General features: G+C 44.7%; 1 protein-coding gene across 12 annotated transcripts in view; it reads left to right on the plus strand.

Moving 5' to 3' along the window:
* dclk2a (doublecortin-like kinase 2a) overlaps positions 1–15,598 on the plus strand; it is a 72,860-nt gene that overhangs the window by 29,599 nt on the left and 27,663 nt on the right. For 6 of the 12 annotated variants that reach the window (XR_013816135.1, XR_013816136.1, XM_079811592.1 and 3 more), the window contains exons 3-5: positions 7,714–7,843; positions 13,422–13,529; positions 14,217–14,273. Coding sequence is in view for 9 of the 12 variants with exons in the window: in XM_079811592.1 (XP_079667718.1) it covers positions 7,714–7,843; positions 13,422–13,529; positions 14,217–14,273 (295 nt within the window). In the remaining 3 variants the exon portion in view is untranslated. Of the gene's footprint in view, positions 1–7,713; positions 7,844–13,421; positions 13,530–14,216; positions 14,274–14,413; positions 14,459–15,598 lie in introns of all 12 variants that reach the window. The other 6 variants (XM_079811590.1, XM_079811595.1, XM_079811591.1 and 3 more) reach the window with 3 other exon arrangements.

The raw sequence follows: 15,598 nt of genomic DNA on the forward strand, positions 1-15,598 counted from the left end.
GGGCAGTGTTTGCGGATGTGTCACGTTTCCATTGCGGGGGCGTGACCATCGCGATGTCACGGTCGAGACTCAATGATCTCCGTGAGGAGAGAGAGTCCCCTCTGCCACACCCCAATCTACCGTCCCCGAGTGAGATGGTACTTTGGCTGGTGGCCAGGGTGACCTGAGGGCGGTGCTGTGGTATTAAGAACCCCGACGTTCATTCCTCGGGCCACACCCCCCTCTTATACATCGCTTCCGCGAGTGTTGGATTGAATCTACGGCCCGTCTCTGATGCCCCGTTCGTTCAGTTCACGCTCCGGATAGCAGTGAGATGTCGATCGCCGCATCCCAAGGTGGGCTGGAGTCCTTTGGGGATGACGATTAGGTTGTGCTCCGCCTCCGGGTGTGTCAGCACTGCCTGATCTGACCTAAAGTTGACAGCCATGTTATCTCGGGCAGCCGCGAGTCTCGCGCTGGTGTGGAACTCCGCCCAGTCGCGGGTGCTCGTGGTTGCGCGATTGGTTTTTGGGGGCGGCACCCGACAGCTGTTGGGCCCCGCCCCCAATGCCTTTCGCTCCCGGGGTGCATGAGGAGATCACGCGGTCCCGGAAGTCCCCGTGCTTCTCGCGACCGTTTGGTGGCCTCCTCCGCCTTCTCTGCCCTTGATGGGGCCGCGGCCTAGGGTACACTGGGCCCCCCCCCCCCCCCACTGTTGAACTCTCTGTTGCGCACTACGGTGTCCACAGAGGGCTTTGACGTGGCGTGGTGTGGCTGTCCTAAGCACCCCCCCCAAAGCCTGTGGGCTCGTCTACTTCGGTGGCGTGGTCCCGCAGTGCTACGGGCAGGCCGCCGCCCCTTTGCACATGCACAAGGGTGGAGCCGACCCAGGGCTCTTCATTGAGCTGCGTGCCGCAACTGACCCCGCCCCCGGGCGGTGAAAGTGGCCACACGCTCCCTGGGTCGGGCGATGTCCACAGCTGTGGTCCGGGAGAACACCAGGCCTTACCTGGTGATGTGGAGGACGTTGAGCGGGCCCGCCTCCTCAACTTACCCATATCCCAGGCTGGCCTCTTCGGCGGCGCGGCTGAGAACTGCGCCCAACAGTTCTCGGCCGCCCCAGAGCAGACTGAGGCTGTAACACGTACTGCCCCGGCGGCCAGCTGCTGCACCAGCCGCCGGCCCAGTCGCCTCAGTCCGCTCGCCGCCGAGGGCGCCCTCCCTCTTCCCGCCCGGCCCCAGCAGCAGCCTTCACCTGGGCCGCGCCGTGGAGGTGGTTGAGGATGTCGCCCAGTCCGCTCCCCAGACTGGTTAAACGCCAGGATGGAGGTGGACAACTCAGAGATGGGTTCCAGTTCTTCCCAGGGGATGGTAGCAGGGCCTCTCCTTCCCCCGGTGGAGGGCCGGGGGAAAATCCTTCCGCTGCTGGCCCCCGGGCTAGCAGCGCTTGGGAAGAACTCATGTTCCTGTCTCTGAGCACCCAGAGACCGGTGATGACAGTGCGCGCCACCCTCGGGTCTCGCCACTCGCATCCCTCTCTGTCGCCAGCCCCCTGGCAGAGCAGACCCCAGTGGAACGCGAGTCCTTCCCTGGTCTCCTCTGTCAGGGCGCAGCCGTTAACCGTGCTCCGACCCGGGGACGCCCAACAGCCTCCCCTGTCCGCGCCGGTAACGCTGCCTCGCTGCCCCACCCAGGGTACGTCTGTCGTCCGTATGACCCCGTTGGTGCAGTCTCTGGAAGCCTGGCTTCAGCTTCCGGGGCTGTCCCGCTGGGTTGCCCGGACCATCAGGCTCGGCTACGCGATTCAGTTCGCGCAGGCTCCTCCCCGTTACAGGGGAGTCCGCTATACCATGACCGGGGCCCATGCCCCCGTCATGCGTGCGGAGATTGCCACTCTACTGGCGAAGGGTGCGATCGAGCCTGTCCCTCCAGCCGAAATGAGGTCGGGGTTCTACAGCCCCTACTTCATTGTACCCAAGAAAACCGGTGGGTTACGGCCAATCCTGGACCTTCGCATCTTGAACCGATCCCTTCACCGGCTTCCGTTCAAGATGTTGACTGCGAAACGCCTTTTCGAATGCGTTCGTCCGGACGATTGGTTGCAGCGATCGACCTGAAGGACGCCTACTTCCATGTCTCCATCCTTCCTCGACACAGACCGTTCCTACGGTTTGCTTTCGAGGGGCGGGCATACCAGTACGCAGTTCTCCCATTCGGGTTATCTCTGTCCCCTCGCGTCTTCACGAAGATCGCCGAGGCAGCCCTTGCGCCCCTTTGGCAGCACGGGGTCCGCATCCTGAACTACCTCGACGACTGGCTCATACTAGGCCACTCTCGAGAGCAGGTTTGCGGACACAGAGATCTGGTTCTCCACCACTTAACCCGTCTGGGCCTTCGGGTCAACTGGGAGAAGAGCAAACTCTGCCCAGTGCAGAGGATCTCTTTTCTCGGTATGGAGATCGACTCGGTCGCCATGTACGCGCAGCTTTCGAGCGAGCGCGCGCAGTCTCTGCTGACTTGCCTCCGACAAATCGAGAGCAAGAATGCGGTTCCACTGAAACTTTTTCAGAGGCTCCTGGGGCATATGGCATCTGCAGCCGCGGTAACGCCGCTCGGATTGCTTCATATGAGACCGCTTCAGCACTGGCTTCGCGATCGAGTCCCGAGATGGGCATGGCAGTCTGGCACGCTCCGGGTCCAAGTGACTCGGGCCTGCTTACAGACACTCACCCCGTGGTCGAACCTCAGCTTTCTACGGGCCGGTGTGCCCTTAGAACGAGTTTCCAGGCATGTTGTCGTATCGACGGATGCCTCTGCCACGGGCTGGGGTGCCATGTGCAATGGACAAGCAGCCGCGGGCTCCTGGACAGGACCCCAGCGCCTCCTGCATGTCAATTGCCTCGAGTTGCTGGCAGTACGGTTCGCCCTGCACCGCTTCCGAGCGTTGCTGAAGGGTCAACATGTGCTTGTCCAGACAGACAACACGGCCGTAGTAGCGTACATCAACCACCAGGGCGGTCTACGCTCCCGCCGCATGTCTCAACTCGCCCGCCATCTCGTCTTATGGAGTCAGAAGCGCCTGAGGTCCCTTCGTGCTGTCCATATTCCGGGAGTCCTGAACCACGCAGCCGACGAGCTCTCGCGGTTTCTGCCTCTCCCGGGAGAATGGAGACTCCATCCCCGGACGGTTCAGCTGATTTGGGAACAGTTCGGCGACGCACAGGTAGACCTGTTTGCCTCCCACGACTCTTCCCACTGCAGCCTGTATTATTCCCTGACCGAGGGCACGCTCGGCACGGATGCACTGGCGCACAGCTGGCCGCGGGGCCTACGCAAATATGCGTTTCCCCCAGTGAGCCTACTCGCACAGCTTCTGTGCAAGATCAGGGAGGACAAGGAGCAGGTCCTTTTGGTCGCCCCGTACTGGCACGGCCGGACCTCGAACTCATTCTCCTTGCGACAGCCCCTCCCTGGCCTATTCCTCTGAGACCGGACCTACTTACTCAGAGACGGGGCACCCTTTGGCACCCGCGTCCCGACCTTTGGAACCTCCAAGTGTGGCTCCTAGACGGGACCCGGCAGGTTTGAGTGGCCTACCACCTACGGTGGTCGCCACCATCACTTCCGCTAGGGCAGAGTCCACTCGGCATGCCTATGCGTTGAAGTGGAACCTCTTCGTCACCTGGTGCTCTTCCCGCCAAGAAGAACCCTGGAAATGTCCGATCGGGTCCGTGCTTGAGTTTCTCCAAGAGGGGCTGGAGCGAAGGCTGTCTCCCTCCACCCTCAAGGTATATGTGGCCGCAATATCTGCCCACCACGATCTCTTGGAGAACAAAAAGGTAAGTCAGCACGACCTGGTCATCAGGTTCCTGAGGGGAGCTAGGAGACTGAATCCTCCTCGCTCTCCTCTCGTACCCTCTTGGGACCTCGCAGTAGTGCTAACTGCTCTGCAGAGACCTCCCTTTGAGCCTTTGTGGTCGGTTGATATTAAGTTTCTGTCTATGAAGACGGCTCTGCTGACCGCATTGGCCTCAGTCAAGAGGGTCGGGGACCTGCAGGCATTTTCGGTTGACGAAGCGTGCCTGGAGTTCGGGCCGGCTAACTCTCACGTGATCCTGAGACCCCGGCCTGGATATGTGCCCAAGGTTCCCACCACTCCGTTCAAGGACCAGGTGGTGAACCTGCAAGCGCTGCCTTTGGAGGAGGCAGACCCAGCCGTGGCATTGCTCTGTCCAGTACGCGCTCTCCGCGCCTACGTAGACATGACGCAGTGTTTCAGGACCTCAGACCAGCTCTTTGTCTGTTATGGTGGAGAGCGGAAGGGAAGTGCTCTCTCAAAGCAAAGGCTGTCTCACTGGATAGTGGACACCATTGCTTTGGCTTACCAGCAGCAAGGCCGACCATGTCCCCTTGGTGTGAGGGCACACTCCACCCGGAGTGTGGCTTCCTCTTGGGCTCTAGCGCATGGCGCCTCGCTAGCAGACATCTGCAGAGCTGCAGGCTGGGCAACACCCAACACATTCGCCAGATTCTATAATCTCCGAGTGGAGCCAGTGTCCGACTATGTACTCGCCCCCCCGAGGGGCCGGTGAAGGACCAGGTTCAGGTGTCTTCGCTTGCTCGCCACTCCACTCCACGGACTGGATACGTGCGATATTTCCTCAGGTGAGTTCCCCGAGAGCCCTGAGCTCCTCCAGCACTGTCGACGCCGACATCAGTTCAGTCTGCCCCTTCGAGCCCAGACCCTCATGTCCGGCCAGGTGCCCCATGTGCATGGTTCCCTCTGGCGACCCCCACATGTGTATTTCACCGTAAGTCTCCGCAGTGAGCGGGTTTCTTCCCTTGGCGTGTCCCCGCCACCCCTAGGGTTAAAAATCCACCTTCGGCTGGTACCCTAGAGATCTTCCATATGCAACCCTCTCCGGGTCATATGTGTCTCTTAAGTCCTCCCCACGGGTAGGCATCTTGGCATTCCCTCACTGGGATATGCTTCCCAGTGTACCTTGGTAATCCTGTGTTAAGTGGGAGTCCTTCGTCCGTACTAGTCTTACGACAGGGTACTCACACTTACGCAGGGCACTGGAAGACAGCTGAGTGGCGGGATTATATTGGGACCCCCATTCGTTAGTCACTAACGTTACGTCGTAGTGACTGAACGAAAGGGAACGTCTCGGTTACGGATGTAACCCTCGTTCCCTGAGGAGGGAACGGAGACGTAACGTCCCCTTGCCACATCGAGCTGTGTTGCCTGGAACGCAGGAGTTCAGTCTTGGCTCCTCAAGCAGGTAACATAATGCGATATTGCCTCGTACTTCCTTATATACTCACGCAGTGAGGCGGAGCTACGTATGCAAATTCCGCATGCCCCATGGCATTGGCACGCCATTGGGCGTTTTCTCAAAACTCGAAGTTGATAGGCTTCTAAGCGAAACCCCCATTCGTTAGTCACTAACGTTACGTCTCCGTTCCCTCCTCAGGGAACGAGGGTTACATCCGTAACCGAGACGTTTTTTTTTACTGACAAATATTTATACTTAATGAAATACATAAAAAATTATAAAAAAAATGTTGTACCCCTTATTCTGACTGTGTATATGCTTTTGACTGTAGGTTGTAAATGTTTATCTTGTGGTTCCAATAATCAGTTTACAGAAACACTTATGACTCCATTCCAGACGGTACTTTGTTTTACAGATCCAATACATCAGCTAAAACATTTCAAGCATGTTTAATAGTCTCCCAGTGTGTCTTTAGTCTGCCACTGTACTCAGGCCAACAACTGGGCCCATATGTTCCTCTAACCCGCTTATTGATGGGAATACTGCTCAAGTTCCGTCCCACAGACCGGCCATCTTTACACTTCAGGACTTTATGTGATTCAGAGAGAAATAAAGACTTATTCAAGCTGAGTTGTTGTGATGTCTTTTTATGTTTGCAGTGAGAATATTTAAAGATTAAACCCCTCTTTTGCCATTAGAGGCTGTTGAATAGCTGATTTATCATTAGCATTATGTTACTAAAGTCCTAGATCGGTCTTAAAACAATTCTCTCTCGGCCTTTTTGTCTCTCTCTATACAGTGTCAGACTCATGAAGGGGAAGAGGGGGCTGTGTTCCTCTCCATCTGTCTGTGATCTTTCACTCAATTCCATGTAGATGTGTGTGTGTGTTTGATGGAGCTCCACATTGGGACCATCTGTTTCTTGCTGCCCACCTCCATGTGTGGAGGAGTGGGCTGAAATCCAGACGTCATTTTTTGCCCACTACCACTGCGGCTGTGTGTGTATGTGGGTGTGTTTGCATGTGCTCTTAAATTGTTTCTTTTTTTTTGTATTCCTATAGTGACGCATTGTATATCACTCAGTCTGAATTCAGATTTGGTCAATTTATCTAAAAGTAGTGATGCACTGAAATCAACTGTGAAAATGAATTTTTGGTTTCGGCCAAAACAGCTTTGGAGGGCCAAATCAAGGTGACGATTAAGTAGCTCTTCTCCAAAGACTGCATCATCATCGATTTCGCACACAACGTGGTTAAGCTTCAACAGGGAAACATCAAGCAGCTGCGTGGACACTAGGGCTGGGTTCACAATAATGATTTCTTGTTTTTAATTCATCTTAATTTTGATGAAACAATATGACTTAGACTGTGCTGTTTTCAGTTGACGCATGAACACAACTTCATTAAACATTATTTGTAATGCACATCCCATATAATAATCACAATAAGCTTTGTTCCTTGTTACTTATGATATGAAACAAAGTCTCAGCTTTCAAATTCTCTCAATTATTATAACGGAATTCAAACAATAATTGTCATATGATGATGCTCTTTAATGTTGCGGTGTACAGATTGCTCTAGATGCCTCAGTTATAGCGACACATGAACCGATTATCTAGTTTTTCTTTACTACTAGTTATAGCACAAAATAAATATGAATGGGTGAACATCAGAAGGTATGTTGGAAGAAACAGTACAACTAAAATGCATCATGTCTCACAATCATTCAATCAGTGTTTCAACCACGGAAAGAAGTCAATAAAACAGCTTGTAAAGTCTGTTGCATATGTTATGTGACATTATTTATGACTTCTTTACATTTACTTCTGGAAAGCCATTCAAAGTCCATCGCTCATTAGTCAGTTAGAAAAAAACATATTCTAGAACATTTTGATAAATATATTACTTATTCCTTATATTATTACTTAACCTGTTGTCTTTTTTATTTAACAAATGTTTGATTTCATCTGTCATTAAAACAAGTTTGTATTACCGCCACTGTTTCAATTGTATTAATCTCCATGTAGAACAATACTGAAAAAAATTATGTTTTCTATTTCTGGCTGTGTTTGAGGTGATCCTGACACCTGAGTGTGTGTTTAGCTATTGGCAGGCTGACACAGAATCTGCAGAACTCTATAAAGAACAGGAATGCCTGTCATTGATAAAATTCTACAATCATACTTTCAGCTACCATTGCTACTGCCTTCAGTTCCAATTAACAGATTTTATCATGTTTATGTCCATTTGTGCAAATGGGAAAAAAAGAACAATCAGTCTGAGTTTAGCTACTGGTATGTCTAGCTCCTGAATAGACTGCAGCACAACATTGTGAACTACTTCATGCTTTATCAGTTGATCAGATAGCTGTTATAGTCACATGGTTACTTCCATTCATTTCTCAAACAGTGTTTCTCTCTTTTTCTCTTCCCCCACCCCTTCCTCTCTCTGTTCAGATTACATGTTTGCAGGATTTTTTCGGGGACGACGACGTATTCATCGCGTGCGGCCCTGAGAAATACCGTTACGCACAGGATGATTTTGTGTTGGATCACAGTGGTAAGGCTTCCACAGCCTTTATAACCGGTAGGCTCAGCTAAACACTAACTTCATTTCAACCCAATGTTTCTCATACTAAACTCAAATAAAAAAAATGTATCCCTTCACTACACGTCTAAGAAGACATATCAAACACACACACGCACACATCTGGTTCACTATCTTTGTGGGGACTCTCCATAGACGTAATGGTTTTTATACTGTACAAACTGTATATTCTAACCCCTTACACTAACCCTACCCCAATAACCTACCCATCAGACATTCTGTATGATTTATAAGCTTGTTTCTTCATGGGGACCTCAATTTAGGTCCCCACAGTGACATGAGTTCCCATGAGTCAGTGTGTATTCAGGTTCAAGTCTCTACCAGAATAGAAAAACATGCACACACACACACACACACACACACACACACACACACACACACACACACACACACACACACACACACACACACACACACACACACACACACACACACACACACACACACACACACACACACACACACACACACACACACACACACACACACACACACGTTTGTTTTTGTGAAATGTGAGGACATTCCATAGGCGTAATGGTTTTTATACCGTGCAAACCGTATTTTCTATCCCCTTACACTGCCCCTGCCCCTAAACCTAGCCCTCACAGGAGACTGTGCAGTTCACTTTCTGTGAAAAAAAACTCATCCTGTATGATTTATAAGCATTTTGAAAAGTGAGGACATGGGGAACGTCCTCATATTTCACCCTCTTTTTGTAATACCTATGTCATACCCATGTCATTATACACATTTGTGTCCTGATATTTCACAAAAACATGCCCACACACACACACACACACACACACACACACACACACACACACACACACACACACACACACACACACACACACACACACACACACACACTGTCTAATATATATATATATATATATATATATATATATATATATATATATATATATATATATATATATATATATACATACAGTATATATATAAAACATTGCATATTATACAACCCCAATTCCAGAAAAGTTGGGACAATTTGTAAAATGCTATAAAATCAAGAATCAGTGATTTGTTAATTCTCTTGAACTTTTAATTTAAAAAGTACAAAGAAAAATGTCCAATGTTTTGGATTAATTGGCCAAATTAATTGTATTTTGTAAATATAAACATATATTGATTTTGATGGCTGCAACACACTCCAAAATAGAGAGACAGAGGTAAAATAAAAGAAGTGAAAAGATTGCAGAGTATCCAAGTTGAGCGGTTTTGAAACAGTCTAAAATAAGCAGGTGAACTGGTGGTGAGGGTATCGTGTTTGGGTATAAAAGGAAGATCCACCAAAGGCCCAGTCTTTGCAAGCAAATATGGGTCATGGCACACCAAATTTGTGCCAAAGATTGCAAAGTATTTGGTCTTTCACCATCTACCATACATAATATTGTGAAAAGATTCAGGGAATCCAGAGAAATCTCAGAACATGTAGGGCAAGGCAGGAAACCTCTGTTGAATGTGCGTGACCTTCGAGCCCTCAGATGGCCCTACATGAGAAACCATCATGCTACTGTGTTAAAAAAAAAGCCACATGGGCTCTAGAGTACTTTGGAAAACCATTGTCATTTACTGTAACAGTCTGCCTCTGTATAAAGAAATTCAACTTGAATCTCTGTTACGCAAGGAGAAAGCTATACATCTGTTCAATGCAGAGATAGTGCCAAGTTTTCTGGGCCCGAGCTCATCTCAGATGGTCAGAAGACTGATGTGTGCGGTGGTCAGATGAATCGACCTTTCTGCTGGTTTTGGGAAAATGACATTGAGTTCTCAATCCCAAAGACGAAATGGACCATCTAGACCAGGGGTGTCCAATCCTGATCCTGGAGGGCCACTGTCCTGTAAAGTTTAACTCCAATTAAACACACCTGAACCAGCTAATCAAGGTCTTATTAGGCACACTACAAACTTCCAGACAGGTGTTGAGGCAAGTAAGAGCTAAACTCTGCAGGACAGTGGCCCTCCAAGACCGAGTTTGGACACCCCTGATCTAGACTTTCATCAGCGACAGGTGCAAAAGCAAACATCTGTCATGGCATGGGGGTGCATTAGTACAAACGGCATGGGGGATTTGCATATGTGTGAATGCACCATTGACGTGGAGGCATATATTGTGATTTTACAGAGACATATACTGCCATCAAGATAACATCTTTCTTGGGAATCAAGACAATGCCAGGCCTCATTCTTCATGTGCTACATCAGTGGTTTCGTAGACACTCTACACCGTAAGGTGAATGTGCTTGAATGACCAGCCTGCAGTCCAGATCTGTCTCCTTCTGAAAATGTATGACCCATCATGAAAAGGAGAATCAGACAACAATGACCACAGAGTGTTGAGCAGCTGTCTAATTGTATCAGGCGATATTTGGTGAAAATTTCACTTGCAAAACTGCAACAATTAGTATCCTCAATTCCCAAATGATTAAAAAGTGTAATTAAAAGGAAAGGTGCCTCTGTTCCAACTTTGAAGTGTTTATATTTACAAAATACTATTAAGTTGGTCAGTGAAAACATTGAACATACTTTTGTCAGAAAAATGAAGGGTTAAGAGAAATAACAAATCACATTTCTGGAAATGGGGTTATACATTAATATACACTTCCATTCAAAGGTTTGGGGTCAGTGAGATTTTTTGTGTGAAAGCAATTCATAATTTTATTCAGAAAGGATGCATTTAATTGATCAAAATTACAAAAGATTCTATTTCAAATAAATGCTGTTCTTTTGATTTAAAAAAATCATCAAAATTCATCAAAAAATGTATCACTGTTTCCACAAAAATATTAAGCAGCATATTTTTGATCAAATAAAGGCAGCCTTTTAGAGCATAAGAGACGGTTGTGTTTAAATTTCACCCGGCTTTTTATTTTTTATATTGAGAATTTAGTTAAACAAACGTGGAAAATATTTTATAGGGAATACAATTACTATTTTGTATTTTTCACCAGTGCTTTAAAACAAAGAAGCAGGGGCAAAAAAACAAAACTGTTGTATCAGTGCATATTTATAACTTGCTATCATCACAAAAACACCATAGAATTGTCTCATACATCAGTGTGTCACTCAAAAAGGATCACAATAGTATCATTTCCATACTGGAATCGTTCATTCACATTCATTCACTGAATCCATTTTCCAGAATGAACACGAAGGACCTAAGGATTACCATTGTCAGAGGAAGTGACCTTGTTATGAGAAGTTCCTCACCATTGTTCAGTGTGCAGTTTGTGTTTGTCTACTAGTAAACATGAAAGTGCAGGTGGGGAAGTGAAGATGTTCTGTGGCCATGAAGTTCTAAATAAAATCATATGACCTTGCCTATAATTTCCGTCCTGCTTGCTGAAACACCCATTTCTTGTAGCATTTACCACACACACTGTGATAACTTGATTCATAGCTGGGCGAATTTAGTTCAGCTTCTTGGCATTTTGTCCTAGTTCTTCTCCGCTGCCCCACTTAGACTAAGTAGGACTTTTCCAAAAATATAAAGAAATGGTAAGTTTGCGTCTGACTGTATTTACTGCTCAACCATTTCTCTTTGCAGCAGAAGTGGAGTGTCCTTAAAACGCAAGCCCTCCCCAAATCTAAATCTTCTGTAACTAAAGAACTCATTACACGTTCTCTCTCAAATTCTGCTGTGAAATGCTTAAATTAAGCCCCATGAAACAGATTAGCTGGGCAGTAATGGCATTTTAATAATGCCATTCGGCTTGTTTTAACTTCATCACTCCATGATCTAGTGCTCATCTGCTAATTTATCACTGCTCGGCGTCATTAGCAAGTGCCGTGTAATCGACAGGACAGATCGGGCCCACTATATCTGCTGTACATGCATGAGTCAGTCATTCCTTACTAAAGTTCTGCACCCACTGCTCTCAGACTCATAGGTCTTGGGTAGACAATTTGATTACGCCTCTGCGAAAGCACAGTCTTGGCACGTGAATATATCTGCAGATACCACTCATTTACTAACAATTGATGTTTTATAAACAAATTTCGGGAGGAACACATTCAGGAAATTAAAACTGTTAAGTGGAGCAGACCCAGATAATTAAACCTAATTGAACACAAGAGGAGCTCATTAAAAAATCAACGATAGGAGGTGTATATAGACTTACCTTTATATATTACCTTTATATAGATTTACCTTCCTGTCGTTGACAGTTTCTTAGCATCCCTCCACCACCCCTTCTCCTCACTTAATTAAACTCACATAAGACATCAAATTAATATATGTAGTCTAGTTCTAGACTATTTCCATCACGGGGGGGTACTCTGGGTTCGGGCAAAATTCCGAGCCCGGAGCCCTCCCCCGGACAGCACGCCAAATACGCATAATATTTACTCTATTTAATTTGATGTAAGTGTGAACTCGTGAAACATCTATATTAAGATACTACTTAGGATACCTGATACTATACAAGCATTTTGTGTACGCATGCATGTCTTTTGTACTGCACATGCTATAAATCACCAGATTTATACACAACCATTCAGAAGCCGGGGGTCAATATGATAAAAAAAAGTTTTTGTTTATTTTAGCTTCTATTTCAAATAAATGCTGTTATTTTGAACTTTCTATTCATCAAATAATCCTGTTTTTTTTTAACACAGTTTCCAAAAAAGTATTAAGCAACACAACTGGTTTCAATCAAATATTAATAAGAAATCTTTCTTGAGCTCCAAATCAGCATATTAAAATGATTCCTTAAGGATCATGTGACACTGAAGACTGGAGAAATGGCTGCTTAATATTTAGCATTACATCAAATGTATAAATAACATTTTGACATATATTAAAATAGAAGTCATTTTAAATTATAATTATAATAATATGTGACCCTGGACCACAAAACTTTGCACGGGTATATTTCTGGGAATAGCCAACAATACATTGTATGGGTCAAAATTATTGATTTTTCTTTTATGCCAAGGTCATTAGGATATTAAGTAAAGATCATGTTCCATGAAGATATTTTGCACATTTCCTAAAGCAAATATATATAAAAATATTATTAGTAGTAATATGCATTGCTAAGGACTTAATTTGGAGAACTTTAAAGACAATTTTCTCAATATTTAGATTTTTTTGCACCCTCAGATTCCAGATTTTCAATAGTTGTATCTCAGATTATCCTAACAAACCATACATCAATGGAAAGCTTATTTATTCAGCTTTCAGATGATGTATAAATCTCAATTTCAAAACACTGACCCTTATGACTGGTTTTGTGGTCCAGGGTCACATATTTCTCAATATTACTGTTTTTACTATATTTTTTATCAAATAAATGCAGCCTTTCTGAGCATAAGAGACTTCTTTAAAAAAATTAAAAATAAATAAATCCCCAAACTTTTGAATGCTAGTGTACAATTAGTTAAACAGGTAAAAAGGTTAATTGTTTAAAGTGGCTAAAGACTTTAACTGCTCCTATTCTTTGTCTGTATTTGAAAACGTTCTGAGACCTCATGAGACATTATACGATATCAAGTATTTACATTCCCTGCTCATTTATAGTGTCTCTGTCTCCAGAATGCCAGGTCCTCAAGTCCTCTTATTCTTCTCGTTCTGCTCCTCCTGTGAGATACTCTGGTAGTAAAAGCCCTGGACCCACCCGCCGCAGCAAATCCCCTGGATCGGGTGAGGATACACTGCACCACCACTATAGCACACTCAATTTTGGGTGTAATGCATTACAAGTAATGTGAGTTATAATAAAGTTACTTGTTCAAGTAGCTAGTAAAGTAATACATTACTTTTAAATTGAAACAAAATATCAGAGATTTTAAGTAAGTGTTTTTCCATTTATTGATTGACACCTCTCCTGTCCCCACGCTGAGAGAAATTGGGGGAGGCGTTGTGTGCGCTGTCAGCATGATAGTTATTGTAGATCTAGACTAAATATGAGCATGCATTTACTCATCTAACTCACAAAAACAGATTCAGTATTCCTAAATATGAATAAAACAGTGAAATGCAAACTTAGAATATTGCATTATTATTAAATATGTTAAATAATACAAATATACTTTATGTTTTTAATCTCATTTTATTAATCAATGTCTTTGCTGCGGACCTTCGATAATCCAATTCAACCATATGAATAAGAAAAAAATGAACTGCATTTGCGTCTTCTACTGTACAGCCGTGAATTTGCATTTGCTTCAGCCTTTACCTCATACTCGTAGAAGGCAGGTTTGGGAAGAATAACAGCAACTGTAACTGAATTTCTGACTCTTTTTGACTTTGTGATTCACGTGTCAATTCCTGTCATTTTCCACTAATTTCTGAAAATCTGTTGTTCAATTGCTCTCCTCTCCATTTTAGTAAGAAGAACTGCTGGACACTTCTCTACAAATAGTCAATCTCCAGTCAAATCTCCAAGTAAGTTTCAATGGTAATACCCATGAAAAGAAAACAATTTTACAGCACTATATTTTTCATCTGAAGTTTTATTATAATATTCCAAAAACAGTCATAATTTAGTTTTACGTTACCATTTCCATCTTCTTTTTGCCCCTTAGAAATAAACAGAATGCTTTTCTATCGTACATTTAAGACTTCTAAAGGTAAATGACTTCTGTTGTGATGGGCTAACCTCTTGTCATGTGAGTTAAGGTGCGGTCACGTTTATCGTTGTCCGGCGTATTTTTGCAGGGCAAAATCCAGTCACTTCAATAGAAATCCACACATTCTGGAATTTTGCGCAATGGCAAAAGTTTTCCCCTTCAGATTTGGCAACAACTTCAAGTTGACTTCTATGTGAGCTGTGCATACATCATTATTCACATAGACAATTGACCTTTTTTGTCCGCAAAATTTCCGGAAACTTTCTCAGAACTTTGACTAACAATTGTTCTTCCTGTAACCTTAATAGAACATTCGTTCAGAGTTATCTAATCTTTAATAATGTTCTCAAAAGTGAGCACAAAAATGTTATTTATGCATTGTTATTTCTGATACATTTTAGTTGGATGTTTAACTTTTTTTTTTAAATGTTAATACTTGTTTTTCACATACAGAGAACATTCAAAAGTAACGTTCCCATAATGTTTCCAAAATGATCAAATGGAATGTTCCCTTAAATGTAGGGTGGCCAATTTTCGGAGAGGCTTGCAATAGCAAGCTAACTTTGAAAGTTCCTGAGACTTCCACAGAAGGTAGATGACCTTTTTTAATATTTAGACCACTTCTATTATTGATTGCTATAAGGATCTGAAGAGCGTTTCAAATAGTATAACAGAAAGTGTTTATGAAAAACATTGCCTACCCTATACCTTTAATGTTCACATAACCAAAAATATATATATTTTAAACATTTAAAAACCTGGATGTTTCGAATGTTCAGAGAACTTTCAGAAATAATGTTTTTACAGTATAACTTAATGGGAACATTAGCTAAACGTTCTTAGAACATTTTTGCAAGCTGGATGTGACCTCACCTTAACAACGCCCCCACTGCCAAGCTGAAAACCGAATAGGCATTAGTATGTAAAAAATAAGCTGTCGTTGTGTTAATTTTTTGATATATTCCCTTTAATCACATCCATATCCATTACATTATGAGTAACAGATACTTTCATGCTAGTTGTTGTTGCCTTTACCATAACCAAGACTAACCAACAAACTGACAACCAGAGAATCTGACAACCCTATGAAATTCTTGTGCTTCTCGAGAGGAATCTCCCAGTATTATGTTAAATTTATCT

This window comes from Gobio gobio (genome assembly GCF_949357685.1).
Source record: "Gobio gobio genome assembly, chromosome: 3".
Taxonomy (NCBI): Eukaryota; Metazoa; Chordata; class Actinopteri; order Cypriniformes; family Gobionidae; genus Gobio; species Gobio gobio.